The following is a 22,938-nucleotide window of genomic DNA, read 5'->3' on the forward strand; positions in this document are numbered from 1 at the left end:
TTTAATCTAATCCCTTCTCATCCCCTCTCTAGACTTGCAGATCTCACAGGGGATAGACAAATTTACAGGACAGGTTACTCAGACAAAGTTGACACCAGGTGATCAACAGCTCTCCAAGGGGTGGATTCATAGATGTATCTATAGAATCATGATAATAATAATAATAATAATAATAATAATAATAAATTTAGTTTGTGTAGCGCTTCTCATCTGTGGAAACAGATCTCGAAGTGCCTCACAGATAAAAGACTAGAGTAAATAAATGAAAATATATAATAAATTAAAAAGTAAAAAGAAAAAAGTGGGAATAAAACCAGGGTGGGCTTTTGTGAAAAAAAAGAAGCAAAGTAAGGATAGAATAAAATGAAGTAAAAAAGAGGATTAAGACAAGGGTGGGCAACTACACCACAACTAAAGGAGGCCTGCCAATAAAGAAGGATTTAAAAAAAAAAACCTTGAGTGAAGGGGCAGTTCTGAGATAGTCCGGGGGGGAATTCCAGAGGCGTGGGGAAAAAGAGCAGAAGGCTCGGTCTCCCATCGTCCAGAGACGTGTAGGGGGGATGTGAAACAGTGGGGAATGGCTTGAGCGGAAGGAGCGTGAGGGTTTTGTGGGTGGTGATGAGGTCACTGAGGTAACTGGGGCTGTGGCCATGTAATGCTTTGTAGGTCAGGAGGGGGACTTTGAAATGGATGCTGTAGTGGACTGGGAGCCAGTGGAGTTGGACGAGTATGGGGGTAATGTGGGCTGACACTTTTTGAGCCAGTGAGGACTCTAGCGGCACTGTTCTAAATGAGTTGTAGACAGTTGATAGATATGACTGGAAAACCGGAGAGAAGGGCATTGCCATAATCAATTTGGGAGAAGATTACTGCATGGACAAGGATACAAGATGGAAAATGGCAGCCAATTCATTTCAGCGCAACTTGCTCACAGGGTTGGGTCAGATTACTTTGAAATGTAGTTAGTTACTGAATACAAATTACATGGCACTTTTTGTTATTAGTAATGCAATCCATTGGATTACAGAAAAATATAATCTAATCTGAATACTTTTGGATTACTGCAAAATCAAATATTGAAATTATTGCACCTAATATTAAAACATGAAAGCAGCCACAAAAATTTGAGTTCCACAAATACTTTTCAAACATTTTCAAAGCAAATAAAATGCATTTTGCATAATCAGCATTTACAGTTGGTCTTATCAAATTACCTTTGCAAAACAGTACTGGCACAAACTACAGGTATACTGTGTGAATTCTACAACATGTGGGATGCTCTTTCTTATGTGTAAGTTTGTGTTGCTACTGTTTTTTGATCAAAGACCACATGGCGGACTTTGCTCTTGTTACGCAAGAGGGGCACTTAAAATGTTCATCTTCTATTTTAAATGTAAATAAAAAGGATTTAAAACTCCATTATCCATAAATTATCATTAGAAAAACAAATATTAGTCAAATCACAATTAACAAAACTGGCAACCTGAGAGGAGTAACTTACTTTGATATACAGTAGAACATATTCAGCATTTAGAATTGATCAAATCTAATTACCAACTCCAGTTCTTCTTTCCATTGCCTTGGTAATGGGCACAAATAGGAGTATTAACCCTAACATTAAAGTCTTTTGTTGGTTGGAGGAAACCCATGCAGAGAACATGCAAACTCCACACAGAAAGGACCTGGGATGGCCTGGGGTTCGAACCCAGGACCACCTTGTTGTGAGGCAACAGTGCTTAACCACTGGGCCACTGTGGCAGTCAACCCGTACTAATAAATAGTCTATTAAAATGGGAACACTGACGTTTCACATATTAAGCACCCCTTTTATGACATATAGTAATGGATAGGAAGTCTTCAAGTCTTCTTATTGACTTTTGGTGTGTACAGAATACTACCAGTAGAGATTACGCATTTTAGTCTAATAGACATGACATTTTCCAGTATAGATAATATCTTTGTTATCCCAGCCTTAATTTCAGAAAATGCATCCGTTACTATATTCCAAATTCTATTATCTCAGCATTATTATGCAACACTGAACTTCCCAATACAAAGACAAAGGCCTTCAGATGGCAGCTGAATACATCCCTATTAACTAACTTTGAAAATCTTAAGGTCACTCAAATGCCAATTACAAGATTTCCTAGATATTAATGGAAGTGACTATCCTAATCCACAAGTGTTGTGGGAGACAACAAAATGTTTCATTTGTGGTTTTTGTATTTCATTTTCTTCAACCCTAGCTAAAATGAAAGCTTACCATATCACAAATCTAGAAAACAAATAGAATCACTACAAAACTTACAAAAGCATAACTTCACAGCTCATCAGTCTACACTGCACTCATCTTTGAAAGAAGAAATTATACAATCTGAAGAGAAACAACACATTAGCTTTATGAAAGGATAAATTTATCCTGCATAGAACCAGACAGAAGTACTACTTCGAATCAGAGCACCATAATAATAGTCATCTGCTGGCACGTATGCTTAAAGAATTGAGACGAAGGCAAATTTAACAGCAGTAAAAAAAAGTTGGTGACAAGATTAAAATGAATCCTCGGACCATCAATGACACATTCACAACATTTTTTGAAAACTTATATACAAATCTAAGATTGATTTCAATGATTCCATTTGCACACCATTTTTTGATAAATTACAACTACCTGGTATCTTGCAGATGGACCAAGATTATTTGGAAGCCCCACTAGAGCTGGATGAGCTGCACAGAACTCTACTACTACTTTCTGCTGCTCCCTCTAAAATGTTTAAATAAAGGCAAATAAATAAAGAGTAAAGCTCTTTCATAAAGATCAAAAACAGCACTGATCACTCTGTTCTTGAATAAAGGAAAGGATCCGCTTGAATGCTCCAGTTTCAGGCCAATATTCTTAATCGTTAGTGACCTGAAGGTGTATGCCAAAGCTCATCTCCAAAGTGTTATTTATATTCCAATCAATAAAGACCAAGCAGGCTTTATCAAGGGACGCCTTGCATTTGATAACATGTGAAACTAACTTTACCAATATAAGCAGTACTTCTAGGTAATAGACAACAGAGATCACGTTGGGTTGTGGTCAGCCAATATGTTTCTAAACAAGAACTGTCCCTTGAGGTGTCCGGGCCACGTGGCGGGCTATTCCATTGCCCACCAACATTGGGATCCTGGTTTGAATCCCCATGTTGCCTCCAGCTTGGTTGGGCGTCCCTGCAGGTGGGAGGCTAGATGTAGGTATGTGTTCTGGTCACTGCACTAGCGCCTCGTCTGGTCGGTCGAGGTGCCTGTTCCGGGGGGGGGGGGGGGGGGGCTGGGGGGAATAGTGCGAACGTCCCACGTGCTACGTACCCCCGGTGAAACTCCTCACTGACAGGTGAAAAGAAATGATTGGCGACTCCACATGTATCAGAGGAGGCATGTGGTAGTCTGTAGCCCTCCCCGGATCAGCAGAGGGAGTGGAGCAGAGATCGGGATGGCTCAGAAGAGTGGGGTAATTGGCCAGATACAATTGGGGAGAAAAAGGGGGGGGGAAATCCCCCACCCCCAGAAAAAAAGAACTGTCACTTGGCTGATGCACACTTTTTTTTTCCTATGGGGTAATGTGTTATGGCAATGTGCTTGTAAATGCAAACAGTAAGTAGTATATGTAAGCAAGCTGTCAATAGCAGTCAGCCATGGCTCATGTGTCTCACAATGAGCACAGTTCACTCCTGCAACTCAAAATATGCACATAATCAGAATCACAGAAATCCCATGGGAAAAATATGATTTTTATATGTAAATGTGAAGTTAACTGACAAAGAGAGGAAAAAAAGAAAAGCTTGATTATTTCACCATATAATCTTGGTATGAGCCATTTCCCATTAGCCTGACCTCAGACTAATACCCACAAATCAAAAGCAACATTATTCTCACTGTATTTATAGGTTGTGATATTGTATTGACTGGACTAGTCAGAAAGAAATGGCTGTGTTGAAATATTGTAAATCCAAAACCTACTCCTAATACTTGTACATACAATTGTGTGTTGCAAAGTGATAATATTTGCGTTTCCAAAATGCAAATGAAACATAGAGATTTAAGCTCCCTTGTACAAACATAAGCTAAACTATACAGAGGACCATATCTGCCCTACACCGAGATCACATTAAATGTTTCTCATTGTAAATGTGTGTATATTCAGAATTCCCTTGTTTGTTTCTCAGTACGACTTGTGTGCGTGGGTGTTGGGGTGGTTGTGCTGCTTCTACATGGTATTGATGCTAGAACAGAAAGTTTCCATCAAGCACCAGATTTAGTTTGCTTGGGTGTTACTCAGTGTTCCTCACTTCCTCTGCAGGAGCCCACAGAAGAATAAATTGCATGATTCACAACAGTGTACAAGAAAAATCTGCTCTCAATTCTGCCCTGCCACGTTCTTGCACAGCTCTTATATCTCAGCTGCACAGATCAGACCAAGCCATATCTGATCCTGGACCTGGACCTGTCTACAAATGGAGTGTAGCCTCAGGAAGAGGGCAGAATGGGAGAGGAGGATAAATGGCAGTATAGAAGAGGAAGAGAATGTAAGAGGGCCCACAAGGAGAGGAGAGGGGTAAAGGAAGGAGTTGGGCAAGGCTCCAAATTCATGAACTAAACAAATAATGTAGCCAGTAAATCTTTAATGATAGTATCTCGTTGCCAAGAGGCCAGATTTGCATCTCCGTCCCTTGAATATGACATCATAAGTTGGCACTCCAGGCAAAGCTTTCACAAACTTTTTTTTTTACCATTTTACATTGATTTAATTGTGCAGCATGTGCACAACCAAACATAGGCCTATATACACACACACACACACACACACACACACACAAATGCACACATGCATGGGCTAGCAGACTGGCAGTTCCGATAACACCAAGGGCGATCTGGCGGCGGCGTCACCTGGCATTCTGTGTTTTTGATGTCATTGTGTGGAGTGCGGGGAGGTGTGTATAGGATGTCTGGCTGGGAGAGCTGGCGCTGGATCAGCTGGGGGGGCTTGGTCTGCTTCGTCCGGTTGCCACAGGGACCATGGCCCCTGCCTGAAGCTGTGCCCAAGGATGAAACACGGAGGGCGGTCTGACAGGACGCGTAATCGGGGCAGGCTAGGCTAACTGCTAGCCCATGCAGACCGGCGGTTCCGACAGTCATCCTGGCTGGCATTTGTTCCCTTGGACAATGTTTTTTTTTTTTAGTTTGGATATAGTATGTGTTAGTTTGAATATGTGTGTTCTTGTGTGTATGTTGTACTGCTGTGGGCTGGAGGAAACGGCATTTCGTTTCATGTCATGTGTGCTAGTATACATGAGGTGAAATGACCAAGTGTTCCTGATTCCTGCACTCACACACACACACACACACACACACACACACACACACACACACACACACACACACACACACACACACACACACACACACACGTGTGGGCCTCTATGAAAAGTTCCACTTCAAATGAGATTGCTTCTGTTGAAACCAGCCTATCAGACGAGAGCCATTCCCATTTTGGCCCCAGTCAGCATCCATTCTGCTCTCTCTCTCAAGTCTCTCGGGATCTGCTTCAACACATGGGGTCTCACTTCCATCATTTGAGGCTCAGGGACAAAACATAAAAATAAAAAAATTGAGCTGATCTGGCAAAATCCAAAACGTGCTCATAGAGAGACAAACAGGTACACAGCTGTGGTCAGGCTGCAGGCAAGATAGGAGCTGCCACTACAAAATAAGCGAATCTTTTTTTTCTTATTGGTTGTGTGATAAACCTGAGATGGGACTTGTTGCCTGCTGCACAGGGGAGACTTCCTGTTAGTGACTCCCGAGGAGTGATGTCTGAGAGATACTTTAGTACATCTCAGATAGGGAAGGAGAAATACATCCACCGCAGCCAAGAAGTCAACTTCAGATAAATGAGACTGTTGTGATGTACAGCAGGCAGCATGTTCTCAAAAACACACACACACACGTGCGCACGCACGCACTCAAGTCTGTGAGCTGAATGCTTTATAGTGTTTTGCAGTATGTATCACACCTCAGTTCCTCTTCCGAAAGCAACCTGCACTAAGACTGTTTGAAGACAAACTCCTGCTTCATCCTCACATCCTTGCCGGCAAAGTCCCATACGGACACTTCTAAATGCTAATGCAACTACTGACTCCTCCATGAAGGTGATGAGCACAGATGTCCAATTATTGGGAGTAATGAATGTAACATCCACGTCTGCAAAATGGAGCCATTGCTAAATAGATGCGGTATTCAAATTTTTTTCTTTTTTTTTTAAGAGAGTGTTGTTTAGGATAAGGCAGTGTCAATTTCAGTGATGGATGTGGTTTCTACTTTTTAACCCGTTGAATGTTCTGCCCCTAAATAAACCCTCTGAATATTTGTCTGTCGACGAAATCAGCTTCAAAACAGCATGGACACGGGCGTCCAGGTAGCGTAGCGGTCTGTTCCGTTGCCTATCAACACGGGGATCGCCAGTTCGAATCCCTGTGTTACCTCCGGCTTCGTCGGGCGTCCCTACAGACACAATTGGCCGTGTCTGCGGGTGGGAAGCCGGGTATGGTTATGTGTCCTAGTCGCTGCACTAGCACCTCCTCTGTTCGGTCGGGGCATCTGTTCGCGGGGGAGGGGGAACTGGGTGGAATAGCGTGTTCTTCCCATGCGCTACGTCCCCATGGTGAAACTCCTCACTGTCAGGTGAAAAGAAGCGGCTGGCGACTCCACATGGAGGAGGCGTGTGGTAGTCTACAGCCCTCTCCGGATCGGCAGAGGGGGTGGAGCAGTGACGGGACGGCTCGGAAGAGTTGGGTTATTGGACAGATACAATTGGGGAGAAAAAGGGGGGAACCCCCCCCCAAAAAAAACAAAAACAGCATGGATGGCAGACTGCTCACCATAAATCTCACCGATGGGAATTTCAATACTTACTCTGCTAACATCATTCATCAATCGTTCATATGTACAAATTTGTTCTTACACACACATGGAAATGTTTTAGCTCTGAAGATGGTCTGACAGTCAGATGCAAAGCATGATAGTTATTTGTAATTCCTTCCCCCTAACATCTATTGTCTACCTCTTGTGAGGAGCAATCACTCAGGCTCCCAAAGACATCGGTAATAGCCAATTGGTATCTAAATTCAGGGGTTACCCAGGTTCTACACTGGTCTCTGACACAAACTTCAGGGCTAAAACATCCCATGGGTGTGGAAGAACAAATTTGTACATGCGAATGATTGATGAATGAGGCCCATATTTTTATTATTATTACTTTTTTTTGTTGGAGTAATTGGCTTTGATCCATTAATGCTTAAAAGCCAAGTGAGAAACAATGAAAGAGAAAAGATAAAGAGAAAGGGGACAGAAAGGCAGTAAGAATAAAAAGATGTTTTTATCTCTTTTTAACCACTTTGAAGCATTTAAAGGACGATGGGACGGAGACATGGTGTGCTAATTTGCCTGTTAATGCATGAGTGATGAGCTTTCGTAAATATTAATGGGGGCTGTGGAGAAGGAAAGGTCATTTCTCAAGACTTTTGTTGAATAACAGGATGACTAGCAGGGACCCCTCTTATCTTCCCTTAACATCAGCTAGTAGAGAGTAGAGGAAGAACAACTGAGACAACCGCAACTTCAACCAGAGTCACCTGCTGGCCCTCTCAAAGGTGGCTTTCTTCTATATACAAAGATGATGTTTATCTACTACTACTACTACTACTACTATTACTTTCAGCTGCTCCTATTAAGGGGTCGCCACAGTGGCTCATCTATTTCCATCGCTTCCTATCCTCTGCATCTTCCTCTGTCACACCAACCACCTGTGTGTCCTTCCTCACCACATCCATAAACCTCTTTGGCCTTCCTCTTTTCCTCTTCCCTGGCAGCTCCATATTCAGCATCCTTCTCCCAATATACCCAGCATCTCTCCTCTGCACATTCCCAAACCATCTCAATCTTGCCTCTCTTGCTTTGTCTCCAAACTGTTCGACCTGAACTGGCCCTCTAATATACTCATTCATAATCCTGTCCTTCTTCGTCACTCCCAACTAAAATTTTAGCATCTTCAACTATGCCACCTCCAGCTCCGCCTTCTGTCTTTTCATCATTGGCACCGTCTCCAAACCATACACCATAGGTGGTCTCACTACCATCTTGTAAACCTTTCCTTTAACCCTTCCTGGTACCTTTCTATCACAAATCACTCCTAACACTTCTCCACCCACTCTACCCTGCCTACACTCTTCTTCACCTCTCTTCTGCACTCCCCGTTACGTTGAACAGTTGACTCCAAGTATTTAAACTCATATGCCTTCGTCACCTCTGCTCCTTGTATCATCACCATTCCGCTGTCCTCCCTCTTGTTCACGCATGTGTATTCCATCTTGCTCCGAGAGTTTCATTCCTCCTCTCCCCAGTGCATACCTCCACCTCTCCAGGCTCTCCTCAGCCTGCTCACTACAGATCACAATGTCATCCACGAACATCATAGTCCACAGAGACTCCTGCCTGATCTCGTCCATCAACCTGTCCATCACCATTGCAAACAAGAAAGGGCTCAGAGCCGATCCTTGATATGATCCCACTTCCACCTTGAACCCATCTGTTATTCCAACCACACACCTCATCCACTGTCAGACTTCCCTCATACATATCCTGCACCACTCCTACATACTTCTCTGCAACTCCCGACTTCCTCATACATTACCATACCTCCTCTCTCGGCACCCTGTCATATGCTTTCTCTAAATCCACAAAGACTCAATGTAACTCCTTCTGGCCTTCTCTATACTTCTCAATCAACATTCTCAAAGCAAACATCGCATCTGTGGTGCTCTTTCGTGGCATGAAACCATACTGCTGCTCGCGAATCATCACCTCTCCTCTTAACCTGACTTCCAACATTTTTCCCCTTAACTTCATGCTGTGGCTAATCAGCTTTATACCTCTGTAGTTACTACAGATCTGCACATCACATTTATTCTTGAAAATCGGTACCAGTATGCTTCTTCTCCACTCCTCAGGCATCCTCTTGCTTTCCAAGATCGTGTTAAACAATCTAGTTAAAACCCCACTGCCATACAAATTTGTTGATCTGCAGATCAAATATAAGCTGCACAGATAAAAGCAACCTGTAGTGATGGAACAGTGTGTACAGAGTTTTCTCTGTACAGAGAGGGTGTGTTTGTTCAAGTCAGCGCCAAAAGAAAAATCTTAAAGGGCTCGACTTGATTCTAATAGACCTTGGTAGAGAGTAAGGAAAGAAGAGAGACAGCAGGTGAATATTGAAAAGGGGAAGAAACACTTTCCGCCCTTAGCTACTCAACATTTAGAAATACTATGACAACAACACATAATCACTAGGGTAAAACTAATCTGTCTCACAGTGTGGGACCTGTCTCTCTTATTCTGCTTCTTTTCTTCTCTTCTCTCCTCATTTCTCTCATCTCGGCTTTCCTTGCCTCTGCCCCATCTTTCAATCACCCTTAATCACAATGAACAAGGATAAAAGCTTATTCCTTGTCTCCCCTCTCCTCTACTTTGGCTTTATACTCCATATTTTCACTCTCTCTCTCTCTCTCTCTCTCTCTCTCTCTCTCTCTCTCTCTCTCTCTCTCTCTCTCTCTCTCTCTCTCTCTCTCTCTCTCTCTCTCTCCCCCTCTCTCTGTTTTGCCTTTCTCCCTCTCAGCTGGTGTAATTTACCCTCAATGTGTTTGAAATTACATGTCACATCAAATAAGGCTATCTCACTCCAGCAGCAGTAGGGGCTTGAGTGTGCATAAGATGCGCGTGCGTGCTTGTTTGTGTGTGTGTGTGTGTGTGTGTGTGTGTGTGTGTGTGTGTGTGTGTGTGTGTGTGCGCGCGCCCATTGTGGATCTGACCAGCAGAGAGTACAGTGACATTCTGCCACCTTCGGGATAAAATTTCTATTAAATGAATCTCTGGGTTTAGTTCAATATGCAGACTGAGTAGCATGGGACCTTAGTCAGACCTGATATGCATCACATATGCCATTATCAATGACATGTCTTTTCTCCCTTTTCTCCCTTCTCTCTCTCTCCCTCCCTCCCTCTCTCTCTCTCTCTCTCTCTCTCCTATCTGCACTCATTTGAAGGAAGTGGAGGTAAGTTATTGACACCTATTGTTTCTTCAACAGTATATTGAAATTCACTGCACCACCTGACAGGAGGCTCCACACATTGCTTTGTTTTCTCTCTCTCAGTGGATGTTGCTTTGAGAAACTGGTGCAGAGCCTGGAGACTTGCACTTAATTCTAACCAACAGTAACGCAGCATAGCTTGCATATTTTCACAGAATGGATTAGACATATGTTAAGTGTTACCTCTTAAAGCACATGAAATATATACAGTGCTTACAAACAGCTCTCATTAGCTTCTTCTGTTTTTTGTTTTTTTGGAGGGGGGGGGGTTCCCCCTCTTTTTTCTCCCCAATTGTATCCAGCCAATTACTTACTCTTCTGAGTCATCGCGGTTGCTGCTCCACCCCTTCTGCCGATCTGGTGAGAGTTGCAGACTACCACATGCCTCCTCCGATACATGTGGAGTCACAAGCCGCTTAGTTTCACCTGACAGTGAGGAGTTTCGTTCCCCCTCCCCCATTGACAGGCGACCCAACCGACCAGAGGAGGTACTAGTGCAGCGACCAGGACACATACCAACATCCGGCTTCCCACCTGCAGACACGTCCAATTGCGTCTCTAGGGACGCCCAACTAAGCCAGTGGTAACACCGGGATTCAAACCAGATCCTCGTGTTGGTAGGCAACAGAATAGATCGCTACGTTTCCCGAATTCTTGTGTGTGCCAATGATCCCAAGAGCTATGCTGTCCGGAGCTTGGCTCCTGGTAGGGCCACCCTAGGCAGATAGGTCAATGGGGAAGTTCCAGATGAAGCGCGATCCAACAAAGAGCTCAACGGCGGAACTGGCGGGAGATGTCTCCAGGTCACAACGACAGTGATGGCGGATGAAGGCTGCAACAGAGGGTGGTGCCCAATCATCATGGTTCTCCATGCCATTGGACTCTGGCCACCCCCTGCCAAGGACTGTGTGGTGGCTGCAGGCACATCAGCCACTCCACGTAAAAAGCTGTCATGTGCAGGCATCCTCCTGCAAGGATACCCACAAGGACCTAGAAGGAGGACAGTCATACTCGACCCCGAGTGACCGCTGATGATGACGATGATGTGTTTGTGTGTGTGTGTGTGTGTGTGTGTGTGTGTGTGTGTGTGTGTGTGGTGGCTGGGGGAGTAACCATGAGATGATGTGATATAAGATGAGACCCTAGTTTGATTTACTTACTGGATGTCTGTATTTTTTCCCATATATGTGTGCCTCTTTGTAGCGACGCTGCAGTATTTGCATGAGGTATAATAGTGTGAATTGACTGGCCAGAGCCAGGAGAATTCATTGAGTTAAAGATAAAGGCTCAAATGGTAAGAGAATTATACCTTTCAAAATACTAATGGGTTGACACAAGTCTAAATGCTGTTGACAGATGTTATCTTCTTAATGACATCAAACTTCACACTTTCATACCAATGAACAGTAATTGTTTGAGTCTGAGAGACAAAGTGTGAGCGATAGCTTTGAAATGAGAAAAAAGACAGGAAATGACTGAAGTCAGGGAGCAGTTAATTAGCGTTTATCCCCTCATGTCAACGCACATTGTCTTAATGGACTTGAGTACACGTCATTAGTAGACAAAGGAATCTTTATGGACTAAGCCGACTTTTTTTTGAGGGGGTGTTCTTAGGTTATCTTATAGAAATACATCTCCTGAGCTTTTTTTCCTCCTGGTGTCTCTTCCTTTTTCCACTCCCTCTTGCTCCCTGTCTTATAACAGAAGACGCTATGGACATAACTATGTCAAAAAATTAATGGTTAATGTGGTGTTCAGCACCATCCAACACATGAAGAGCATGTCAAAACAAGCTAGATGCCCCACAACTTCTTACAACAAAATGAAAGTAAGACTGAGATCTTACTCTTCTCCAACATCATGCTGCTGTTATCGCTCAGAACTTCGACCATCTTTCCATGTACTCCAAACCACATGCCAAGAATCTGGGTGTGATATTTGACAGTGACTTAAAAAATTTGATAAGCAAGTAAATTCCGTTGTAAGGTCCAACTTTTTCCAACTTCGAAATATGTCCAAAATCAGACATTTCCTATCACCCTTTGACCAAGAGAGAGTCATCCATACACTGATTTCATCCAGGCTGGACTACTGTAACTCTACCTTGAGATTCCTCAGACTTCTGTTTCCTGATTGCACTTAGTTCAAAATGCTGCCACCCGCTTATCAACAAGAGCCAAAAAACCAGATCACATCACCCCTATTCTTGCATCCCTTCACTGGCTCCCCGTTCACCTCAGAATCAATTTCAAAATCTTGCTGACTGTATTTAAATCAATCCATGTTCGTGTGAATAAGTGTGAAAAACTTGGAGTCTCTCTCACTCTCTCTCTCTCTCTCCTTCAGTAATAAAGTATGTAGGCACCTTATTTTCAAGCCCAGCAGGTGAATTCGGTCTGGATTAGACAGTCAGCCACAGCCTCACCCCCTGCTCACACACACACCATCAGTCAGGCACCGTCATGTTTTGGGTGTATTGTGTTGCAACCTGCTGACTCTAGAATGTGTGTGCATGCATCCGTATGTGAATGTACAAGTGTGTAATGTGGCTTACAGATGGGAAGAAAGTTTTATTTCCCAATGATAATAACACGACTACTCTGTAAAAAACTGTGTGTGTGTGTGTGTGTGTGTGTGTGTGTGTGTGTGTGTGTGTGTGTGTGTGTGTGTGTGTGTGTGTGTGTGTGTGTGTGTGTGTGTGTGTGTGTGTACCATGTTTTTCTATCCTAATGGGGACCCAATGTCCCCATTAGTATAGAAAAACCAGAAACCACCTACCTTGTGGGGCCATTTTATGGAGCCACACAAGTAAAAGGGTCTATTTTAGGATTAGGACTTGGTTTTAGGGTTAAGGTTAGAATTAGGGTTAGGTTAAGGTTAGGGTAATTGTTAGGGTTAGGCATGTAGTTTGCGTGGTTAAGGTTAGGGTTAAGGGCTCGGAAATTAATGTAGTCAATGAGGGGGGCCCACAAGTATAGATTTGCGAGTATGTGTGTGTGTGTGGGGGGGGGGGTATGTGCAAAACATAATGACTTAGGCAATTATTTTCCATTTTTCTGAGGATTTACCTTCAATGAATAATCTGTTTATTTAATAGGTAATCTTAAAATAATCTCTTGAATTTGGTATTATTTGGTTTTATGTTTGAGCTGTTTCGCATTTTTCATACAACAAATTCTATAATAGGTCGGCACAGCGGCGCAGTGGTTAGCGCGGTCACCTCATAGCAAGAAGGTTCAGGGTTCGAGTCCCGGGGTAGTCCAACCTTTGTGGGTCGTCCCGGGTCGTCCTCTGTGTGGAGTTTGTATGTTCTCCCCGTGTTCTGTGTTGGTTTCCTCCGAGTGCTCCGGTTTCCTCCCACAGTCCAAAGACATGTAGGTCAGGTGAATCGGTCGTACTAAATTTTCCCTAGGTGTGTGTGTGTATGTATGTATGTGTATGTGTGGGCTCTGTGTGATGGCCTGGTGGCCTGTCCAGGGTGTCTCCCCGCCTGCCGCCCAATGACTGCTGGTAGGCTCCAGCATCCCCGCGACCCTGAGAGCAGGATGAGTGGTTCGGATAATGGATGAATGGAAATTCTATAATAATTAGTGGCTAAACACACACATATAAGGAAAAATAATAAATCAGTACATAATGAATAAGTCTTTGTTTTGCCCAGAGAGACAATCCCATGTGATCTCGACTAAGACTTGTTTAAAAAAAAAACGACAGAAGAAAAACTTTAGATATATATCAGATATATCTCAACTTAACTCCTAGCTATCCTTATTTGCCAGTGTTTTCATGATGCTCACAAAAGGTAAAAAGTATTATCATCTTCCATTTTGTCTTTTCTGTGAGGTCTAGATTGGCTTTTCCTTTAGAAACCAACAAAAACATGTGCTCAGAGAACCAGGTAAACTATGTGGTTTTCAGTAGGACCGCATCTGAAAACTAATTTTGACTGGATCTAAAAGAGGTGTTCAAGTTCTCCCCTCTCATACATATTTGGCTGATTTTTATCTCAACATCTCTCCATTTAAAAAGAATACTCTCAATTTTAGAGCTGTACAGCTGCGATGTAAAGGAAACTCTAAACATATGTCGGCATTTTATCCCCAAATTCAATACACCAAAATACGTTTTGTGCTTCTGTTTGTATCGGAGGACTCGTGTGACACCTTATTCTTTTTTGGGGGGGGGGGGTCTTTGCCCCTTTTTCTCACAAATTGTATCCGGCCAATTACCCTATTCTTCTGAGCCATCCCAGTCGCTGCTCCACCCCCTCTGCCGATCCGGGGAGGGGTGCAGACTGCCACATGCCTCTTCCGATACATGTGGAGTCACCAGCCGACCCCCCCCCCTTCTCCCCTATTGTATCCGGCCAAATACCCCACTCTTCCGAGCTGTCCTGGTCACTGCTCCACCACCTCTGCCGATCTGGGGAGGGCTGGAGACTACCATATCCCTCCTCCGATACTTGTGGAGTCGCCAGCCGCTTCCCAGCAAACAAAAAACGTCCCCAGCATGTCCTCTAAAGGTCCTCTCCAAAGAGCCGATAAATGTCGTTGCGTAGGGTTTTCATTATGTCACGGGGACGTTATCGCGGGACGTTAGGGGAAAGTCCACTAGACGTTCCTCTGATGTCCTGGGGACGTTATTGTGTCATGTTCAGGGAACGTCCCGAGGACGTTACAGGGACGTTAGGGAAAAGTCCTCTTGACGTCCCAGGAACATTATCGCAGGACATCCCTGTAACGTCCCGAGGACATTACAGGGACTTAGGGGAACGTCCTCTAGACGTCCTGGGGATGTTATTGTGGGACGTTCAGGACATGACAGGGGCGTTAGGGGAAAGTCTATTACACATCTCTGTGATATCATGACAACCCTACACAATGACATTTACCAGATGTTCGGAGAGGAGCTTTAGAGGATGTCCTGGGGTCGTTCTTTTGTTAGCTGGGTTATTTCCACCTCACAGTGAGGAGTTTCGCCAGGTGGATGTAGCGCGTGGGAAGATCATGCTCTTCCCCCCCAGTTCCCCCGAACAGACGCCCCAGCCGACCAGAGGAGGCGCTAGTGCCGCAACCAGGACACACACCCACACCCGGCTCCCCACCCACAGACACAGCCAATTGTGTCTGTATGGACGCCTGACTAAGCTGGAGGTAACACAGGGATTCGAACCGGATCCCCGTATTGGTAGGCAACAGAATAGACCACTACGCTACCCGGACGCCCTGCTTCTTTTCACCTGACAGTGAGGAGTTTCGCTAGGGGGACGTAGCACGTGGGAGGATCAAGCCATTCCCCCCAGTCCCCCCCGCACAGGCACCCTGAACGACCATAGGATGCGCCAGTGCAGCGACCAGCACACATACCCACATCCAGTTTCCAACCCACAGACAAGGCCAATTGTGTCTGTAGGGACACCCGACCAAGCCGGCGGTAACGCGGGGATTTGAACCAGGATCTCCATGTTGGTAGGCAACGGAATAGACCGCTATGCTACCTGGACGCCCCCGTGATACCTTATTCTAAGGACAGACAGGGACAGGAAAGCAGATTGCAGCCATTATAGCCAGCTTTTAGTTAAATATTCTTGTTGCTGCAGATTTCCTTCCTCACCACTTTTACATTTTGTCCCAACACACCCTATTATTCCCCTCTCTGCCTCCTTCTCTTCGTTGCTCTGTCCAGCTTCCCAGCCTCCTTGCAGAAAAAAAGTCAGTTTTGACCTTGAGAAAATCTTTTAATGTCCTGGTTTTATTCTTCAGCTCTATACACCCCCCCACCCCCACCTGTCCTCACCCTGGCCTTCTGCCCATCTTTCTGTCTTGTTTTGGAAATTTCTATGCTTCTTACCTCTGTATTAGTGCTGCTGTTGCTTTTATTTCCCCCACTGTTCATGCTGAGCGAAAGGCCAACAAGGTTAGGTCAAAACCCAGTATATAGCTGGACCGTGTATAGTCAATCTTGGAAATTGTGGCCAGATTGTTGCAGGGATAGTCTGTGGTAGTGTCTATTATGTGAATTCCTGCATCTGGATGTGCAATTTTCTGTACTGGTCCCAGTAATATTTGTTGTTAAAGTAATTGTAACCACTCTAATTATCTGTTAACTCCCCTTCCTCTTTTGTCTGTTTCTATCTGTTATCTCGTTTTTCTAAGGCTCACTCTGTGTTGAGTGTTTTGTCAGAGTGATTGTTATCCGGGGTGCTTATCCCAATTTGAGCGTTTCAGTGGTATCCACAAACAGCAATATATTCCATTCGTTAGCAATAAATGTGGATTGAGCTTGAACCACTGCGCCGATTTATTTTGAAAAAGCAACTGCCCATGGGGAAACTTCCACTTCCGTGTTTACCGGTGACATCATTGGTTGGCTGACCAATCGTGTTAGTTCAGCGACGTCATTGGTCATCTGACCCAGCGGCCTAATCATTTAACTTGTTCACTTAGTCAATCTAACTTGATCACTAACGGACATTCACAGTTGTAAGTGTAGCAAATTCAGGGGCAGCCGGGAACCGCTGCAGCCGAGACGTGAACCCGGGTCTCCCGCACCACGTTAACCAGTCGACTAAAGAGTCCGACCCCTTCGCCAAGGGCTAGCGAGTGTTTACACTACCCCCCTCCTTCGGGAAGCGCATCCCCGTGCTTCAGCATACCAGTTCCTTCATGCCTCTGGGCACACACGCTTCCGATGGCCTCACGGTCTCACCATCCCACTTCTGACACCAATGTAGCGAATTCGGGGGGCAGCCAGGAACCGCCGCAGCCGGGACGCGAACCCGGGTCTTCCGCACCACGGGCAACTACATTAACCAGTTGACATAAGGGTCCAACCCATTAGCCAAGGGCTAGTCTACACATCCGTGGTCGTTAAATAAGCAAAAAACAACAAAAGAAAAAGGACAGAGAAGGACAGAGGAAGTGAAGTTAAGAAAAGATCATTTCTGTCATTATTTTTTAACCCTTTTTACTGTTGTGTTTTCTCTCAGGATGACTCCTTCAAGAGCTGGCCTCCAACTAAGTCTATGGACCATGGTAAGATGTGTTATATATGCATGTTTTTGCATGTGCGATATACAATATGTGTGTGTGGGTGTGTGTAAATAGCACCCCCGATACATGTTGCCCCTATTTATATGTATATGTATATGTGTAGGTATATGTGTAGGTATATGTGTGTAACCCATATGACTCCCATTATGAGAGAAGTCTCTTAACCTACTACTTGGGTAAACTATTCTACAAGTAAGAGTAATGAAGGTAGCCAACCTTCACGTAGGGTGGGATCCCTTAAGGAGATGTTATGCAAATTAATTTGCTCTCTGGTCAGGTCGCATTGGTGTTAGTGCACTCGGGCTTGAGTGTGTGCTTTTATTCACAGTGAATTCATTTGTGAGGTGTTCCCGCTTGTCTCTGCTTGTTGATTCTTTTAAGATTCTGCACAAAGTTCCCCTCAATATATATATGCAACACTCCGGTCTTACAGGTAAATATGATTAAGGCAATTTATGTTAATTGTTTAGTAAACAATTGCCAGTATGTGTGTGTGTGTGTGTGTGTGTGTGTGTGTGTGGGTGTGGGTGTGGGTGTGGGGCGCGCGCGTATATTTCATTCCATAGCCAAATGTCACCTCCCACAGCTGTGCCCGGGGTAAGGGGATTAATATGGCACTAATGAAAAAATATACCTCATAAATCACACTCAAGGGCAAATGCTGTTAGAGCCCTACTATAACGTGTGACCACATCTTAAACTTTTACAAACATACTCTCTGACACACAGTTTTAAGCAGATGAAAAATGGACGCTTAGAAAGAGCTCACTTAACAAAACAATTCATATAGGTTGAAGTCTTGCCATTATTTCTGATGGACTGTACCACAGAAGGAGGGGGGAGTTTTTATAATGGATGGAACTGAGTTCACTCTAGTTCATCTAGTTAGGCCGGTGGTTCTTAAGACACTTGGGGAGATTTTCCAGCCATATAATCAGGGGGGTTTTCAGGAATCAGGAACACTTATTTAATTTCCCCCAGCTCACAGCAGTGCAACAGAAAGACAAAAACACATATCCAAAAACTGCAAGAACTTCAAGAACACACATATCCAAACTAACACATATATCCAGACTAAAAAAAAAAAAAAATCACTGTCCAAGGGAACGAATGCCAGCCAGGATGACTGTCGGAACTGCCAGATTGCTTGGGCTAACATTTAGCTTAGCCTGCCCCGCTTCTGTGTCCTGTCAGGCTTCCCTCGGTGCTTCCTCCTCAGACGTAGCTCCAGGCAGGGACCGTAGTCCTAGGGCCCAACAGACGTGGCAGACCAGGCTCCCCCAGTCGATCCAACGCTAGCTCTCCCAGCCAGACACCCTCGACACACCTCCTCACACTCCACACGACGACACCAAAAACACCACAGTCAACGCCAGATGAGGCCGCCGCCAGACTACCCTCGGCGTTATCTGAACTGCCAGTCTGCATGAGCTAGCAGTTAGCATAGCCTGCCCCACTTCTGCTTCCTGTCAGACCGCCCTCGGTTGCAGCTCTAGGCAGGGCCTTGGTCACTGGGCCCACAGGAGGCAGCAGACCTCAAGCTCTCTCAGCAGATCCAGTGTCAGCTCCCCCAGCCATCAAAAGAAGACGAAACCTAAACGCAGACATAGACAAAGATACTGCATGGACAGCACTGGGTGAGGCCGCTGCAAACATGCATTTGCACTGCCATCTTCCCAGACCAGTACTGGGTGATGCTGCTGCAAATGTGAATTCACGCCACCATCTTCCCACACTGAAAGCAGGTGTGGGACGATCACCAGGCACAACTGAATGTGGCGGTATGGTGGCGCAGTGGTTAATGCGGTCGCCTCACACCAAGAATATCCTGGGTTCGAGTCCCGGGGTTGTCCAACCTTGAGGTCATCCCAGGTCATCCTCTATGTGGAGTTTTCATGTTTACCCCGTGTCTGCGTGGGGTTCCTCCAGGTGCTCCGGTTTCCTCCCACAGTCCAAAGACATGTAGGTCAGGTGAATTGGCCATACTAAATTGTCCCTAGGTATGAATGTGTCAACCCTGTGATGGCCTAGCGGCCTGTCCAGGGTGTCTCCCCTCCTGCCACCCAATGACTGCAGGGATCGGCTCCAGCATCCCGTGACCCTAAGTTGCATAATGGATGGATGGACAACAGAATGTATTTAACTACCTGGCAGAATAGAAAACCAACAGTACCGGCAGTCCCCGAGGACCGGATTGAGAACCGCTGATCAATGCTATCCTGTTTCCACTTCTTGTATGATGTCCTACCTCTCAGAAATACGGGTTTGGTGAGAAAACAACATCAGATCAAATTTTAAAGATGGTTTAACAGAATTTATTAAAGCTGTGGTGTTCGTTCATGTGCCATGAAGGGCTGTGCACCGGCATCACCAGGTCATTTTGTCAGCGTTGAAGCCCCAAATGTTTTGAGTGTAGCCCCGAATATGATTTAAATGTAAGACTACAAGAAGCTCGACAAAAAAAAGTAACGTGTGTGAATGTGCAAGTCTCCGTAACATAACAGCCTGTCAAAATAAGTACACGTCTCTAAACTAATGGTGTGTGTGTGTGTGTGTGTGTGTGTGTCGGTGGAGGGGGGGGGGTTGGATTGTCAGCGCTGAGTGATGTGGCACACATCAATGATTAGTGTTTGTGTGTGTGGGGTGTGTGGGTGTGTGTGTGCGCATGTGCGTGTGTGTGGGGTGGTCTGATGGTCCGTGCTGAGTGACTTGACACATGTCAGTGATCAGTGTTTGTGTGTGTGTGCGTGTGTGTGTGCGGGGCTGTGTGCACATGCGCATGTGTGTGTGTGAGGGTCTGATAGTCAGCGCTGAGTGACATGACACACATCACTGGTCAATGACTCACAGCAGGAAGACACGAGTAGAGGAGAAATGGCAGAGCCTACAGAAATAAAACAACTCAATCTTTTTGGATTTTTCCAAAAGAGAAGGAAGGGAAAGAATTTAGCCTATGTAGTAACTTTTCAGTAATGGTTGAAATTGCCTGTTGATTTATTATATGAATCGGAATTGACATCTACAGTCATGATGAAGAGAAATTCTCTTCATCATGATTGTAGGTGTGGTTGTTTAGCTAGCGGGCCATACTCGTCTGATCCCACAGCAAACATTTAACGTCCTTTAGCAGGGTTTTTCTCGTAAATAAATCAAATTTCCATAAAATGAGCTAAAACAGTAACAACTCGTTCATTTTAATATAGACACAAATAAAAGTTAACCATTGTATTAATTTAAATCTAAATGAACTTAAAGTAAATAAACCTCCCCCCATAAATTACACCACTATGCTAAGGGGTATTGTTTTGATACTACTACAGTTACATCATGTTATGTAATTAGGTGTTTTAAATTGACAACAATTAGAAGTATGTTGCTCTTTTAACAGTAAAGATTAATTGAAAAATTAAGGTTAATAATGTGTTGGCTGTATTGTAGTCAAATGAAACTCATAACATTTCAATAAAATACAGTACTTGGTAGAATTTAAAGGGAACCATTGTGTTCAAAACATAGGGTAGGCCTTTAAGATGCATTAGGTAGGATATCTTATGAGTTTCATTTTAGTTGATTTCATGGTTTTGCAGAGGGTAGCAAAGAGACAGACAGACAGCAGCAGATGATAGAGAGAGAAAGAGGAGAGACAGCTGAAGATGATGGAGAGAGAAGAGATACAACAGCAGATGATGGAGGGAAAAGTAAGAGACAGCAGTGATGGAGTGAAAAGAGAGATACAGCAGCAGATGATGACATGAAAAGAAGAAACAGCAGCAGTGATGGAGAGAGAGAGCAGCAGATGATGGAGAGAGAGAAGACAGCAGCCGTGATGGAGAGAGAAAGAGAAGAGAGAGAGCGAGTAGCAAATGACAGAGAAGAGAGACAATAGCAGATGATGGAGAGAAGAGAGAGAAAGAGAGAGAAGTAAGACAGACAGCAGCAGTAATGGAGAGAGAGAGAAGAGAGAGACAGCAGCAGATGATGGCAAGAGAGAAGAGATACAGCAGCAGATGATGAGAGAGAGAAAAATAAGACAGACAGCAGCAATGACACAAAGAGAGAGAAGAGAGAGAGAGGACAGAAGCAGATGATGGAGAGAGAGAGAAGTAAGACAAACAGCAGCAGATGGAGAGAGAATAGACCTTTGACCTTTAACCAAGTCTTTATAGGTCCAATTTTTCCTTCACATTAAGATAACAATATTAACACAGATTCTCATATACATTGTGTAACACAACAATCCCCATACACAGTAAAAACAAAAGATACAGACCTTCCCTTTTTCAGAAATGAAAAAGAAGCGATTGGTTTTCTACAGTGCACAGAATATCTCCATGTCCCCAAACAGAAACAAATTCATCCAAGTTTGAAATTATTTTGAAAAACATTAACTCAGTTTTCAGCCAAGCAGCCACTAGACCCCTGAACATGAGTGTAGCATCTGTGGACCTGTGCCTTTCATTTTATTTCTTCTGCTAAGCCAGATGCTCATTTTTGCCTGGTCTATCAGAAAATTAATCAAGGTGACACGTCTGCACTGTGCTGCCATGTACCTCGGACCAAAGACAAACAGGCTGTCTTCAAGAGCCTCTCCTTAACTGCTGAGCCACTGCTGCAGTACAGAGAAAAGAGGGCTCAACCTGGGACATCTGAGCCATAAATGCTATAGTTTCTTCATCATTACAGAACGAGCTGTGACTCCCTGCTCTAGGATCAATATGTGCCACATGTCTGTGTGTGGCCACAGCCCCATGTACCACCCTCCACTGTAGATCCACAGTGCGTTTCTCTATGGGGGGTTTGTACAGGGACCTCCAGCTACCTTTGGTAGATGAACGTGGTGCCAACACACGCAAGCACCTCAACTCTTGTACACCGGCTAGTGATGTTCTGTTGAGAACCTTTACAGTGACCGCATACAAGGCCTTCTTTGATGTAATTGAGAAGTTATGTAGTTCTGGTGTTGTGAAAGACAGAATGGCCCCCTTCACTTCCTCCTGTTCCTCCACTGCTGCACGGATGGACAAAGATGGAAAGACAGGCTGCATAACTGGCTGATTCTCTCCACATTGTGCTCCTAGTGCCTCTCGGAAGAAGCCAGGAAGTGCACTGATCACTTCCTCCAACAACCTCTCCATTAAAAAAAGAGATTTAAAACCAGGTTCTTGGCTCAAAGTGTCAACCGTCTTCCACTGTCCTCCTGATCTGAGACACACTAGCTTAATAAGTCCAGCTCTTGTGAGGGATCTCCATACACTTACGGAGCTGAGCCTCCTGCAGTGTGTCAGCGGGTTACAGAACAGTGGTTCCTCCCCTACACTGCCATAGATCTAAGAGTTGTCTCTTTTGGTGCTTAAGACTGTTCCCCAAGTTTGGAGGACAGACTGATAGAAGGGCATTGTAGTGAACTCCATGCCAGCTAGGTCCAGAAGGAACAATTGCTTACCATAGTTCAGGTTCATAACCCTACGAAGCAACACAGATGCTGTTTCACTCCGAAGTCGTTGGTTATGGTATAAAAGTCGCTGCACAGTTTGAAGGCGAAAAACTGTGATATGACTGTGGAGGTCAGTTAGGCCCTGGCCTCCTTCTAACACTGGTAGGAACAGCACAGCAGATTTGGTCCAGTGAATGCCTCCCCAGAAGAAGTTCACCAGCGTCTTCTGTACTTCTCTTATGAGTGTGTCTGGAGGTTCTACAACTGTA

At 44.6% G+C, this 22,938-nt stretch overlaps 1 protein-coding gene across 1 annotated transcript in view; it reads left to right on the forward strand.

The window, feature by feature from the left end:
* The window catches only part of LOC130121862 (testican-1-like), a 245,385-nt gene that overhangs the window by 92,885 nt on the left and 129,562 nt on the right, over positions 1-22,938 (forward strand). Inside the window, exons 2-3 of the mRNA XM_056290805.1 lie at positions 10,139-10,147; positions 17,172-17,217. Coding sequence (XP_056146780.1) covers positions 10,139-10,147; positions 17,172-17,217 — 55 coding nt within the window. The remainder of the gene's footprint in view (positions 1-10,138; positions 10,148-17,171; positions 17,218-22,938) is intronic.

Source organism: Lampris incognitus, chromosome 1, assembly GCF_029633865.1.
Source record: "Lampris incognitus isolate fLamInc1 chromosome 1, fLamInc1.hap2, whole genome shotgun sequence".
Taxonomy (NCBI): Eukaryota; Metazoa; Chordata; class Actinopteri; order Lampriformes; family Lampridae; genus Lampris; species Lampris incognitus.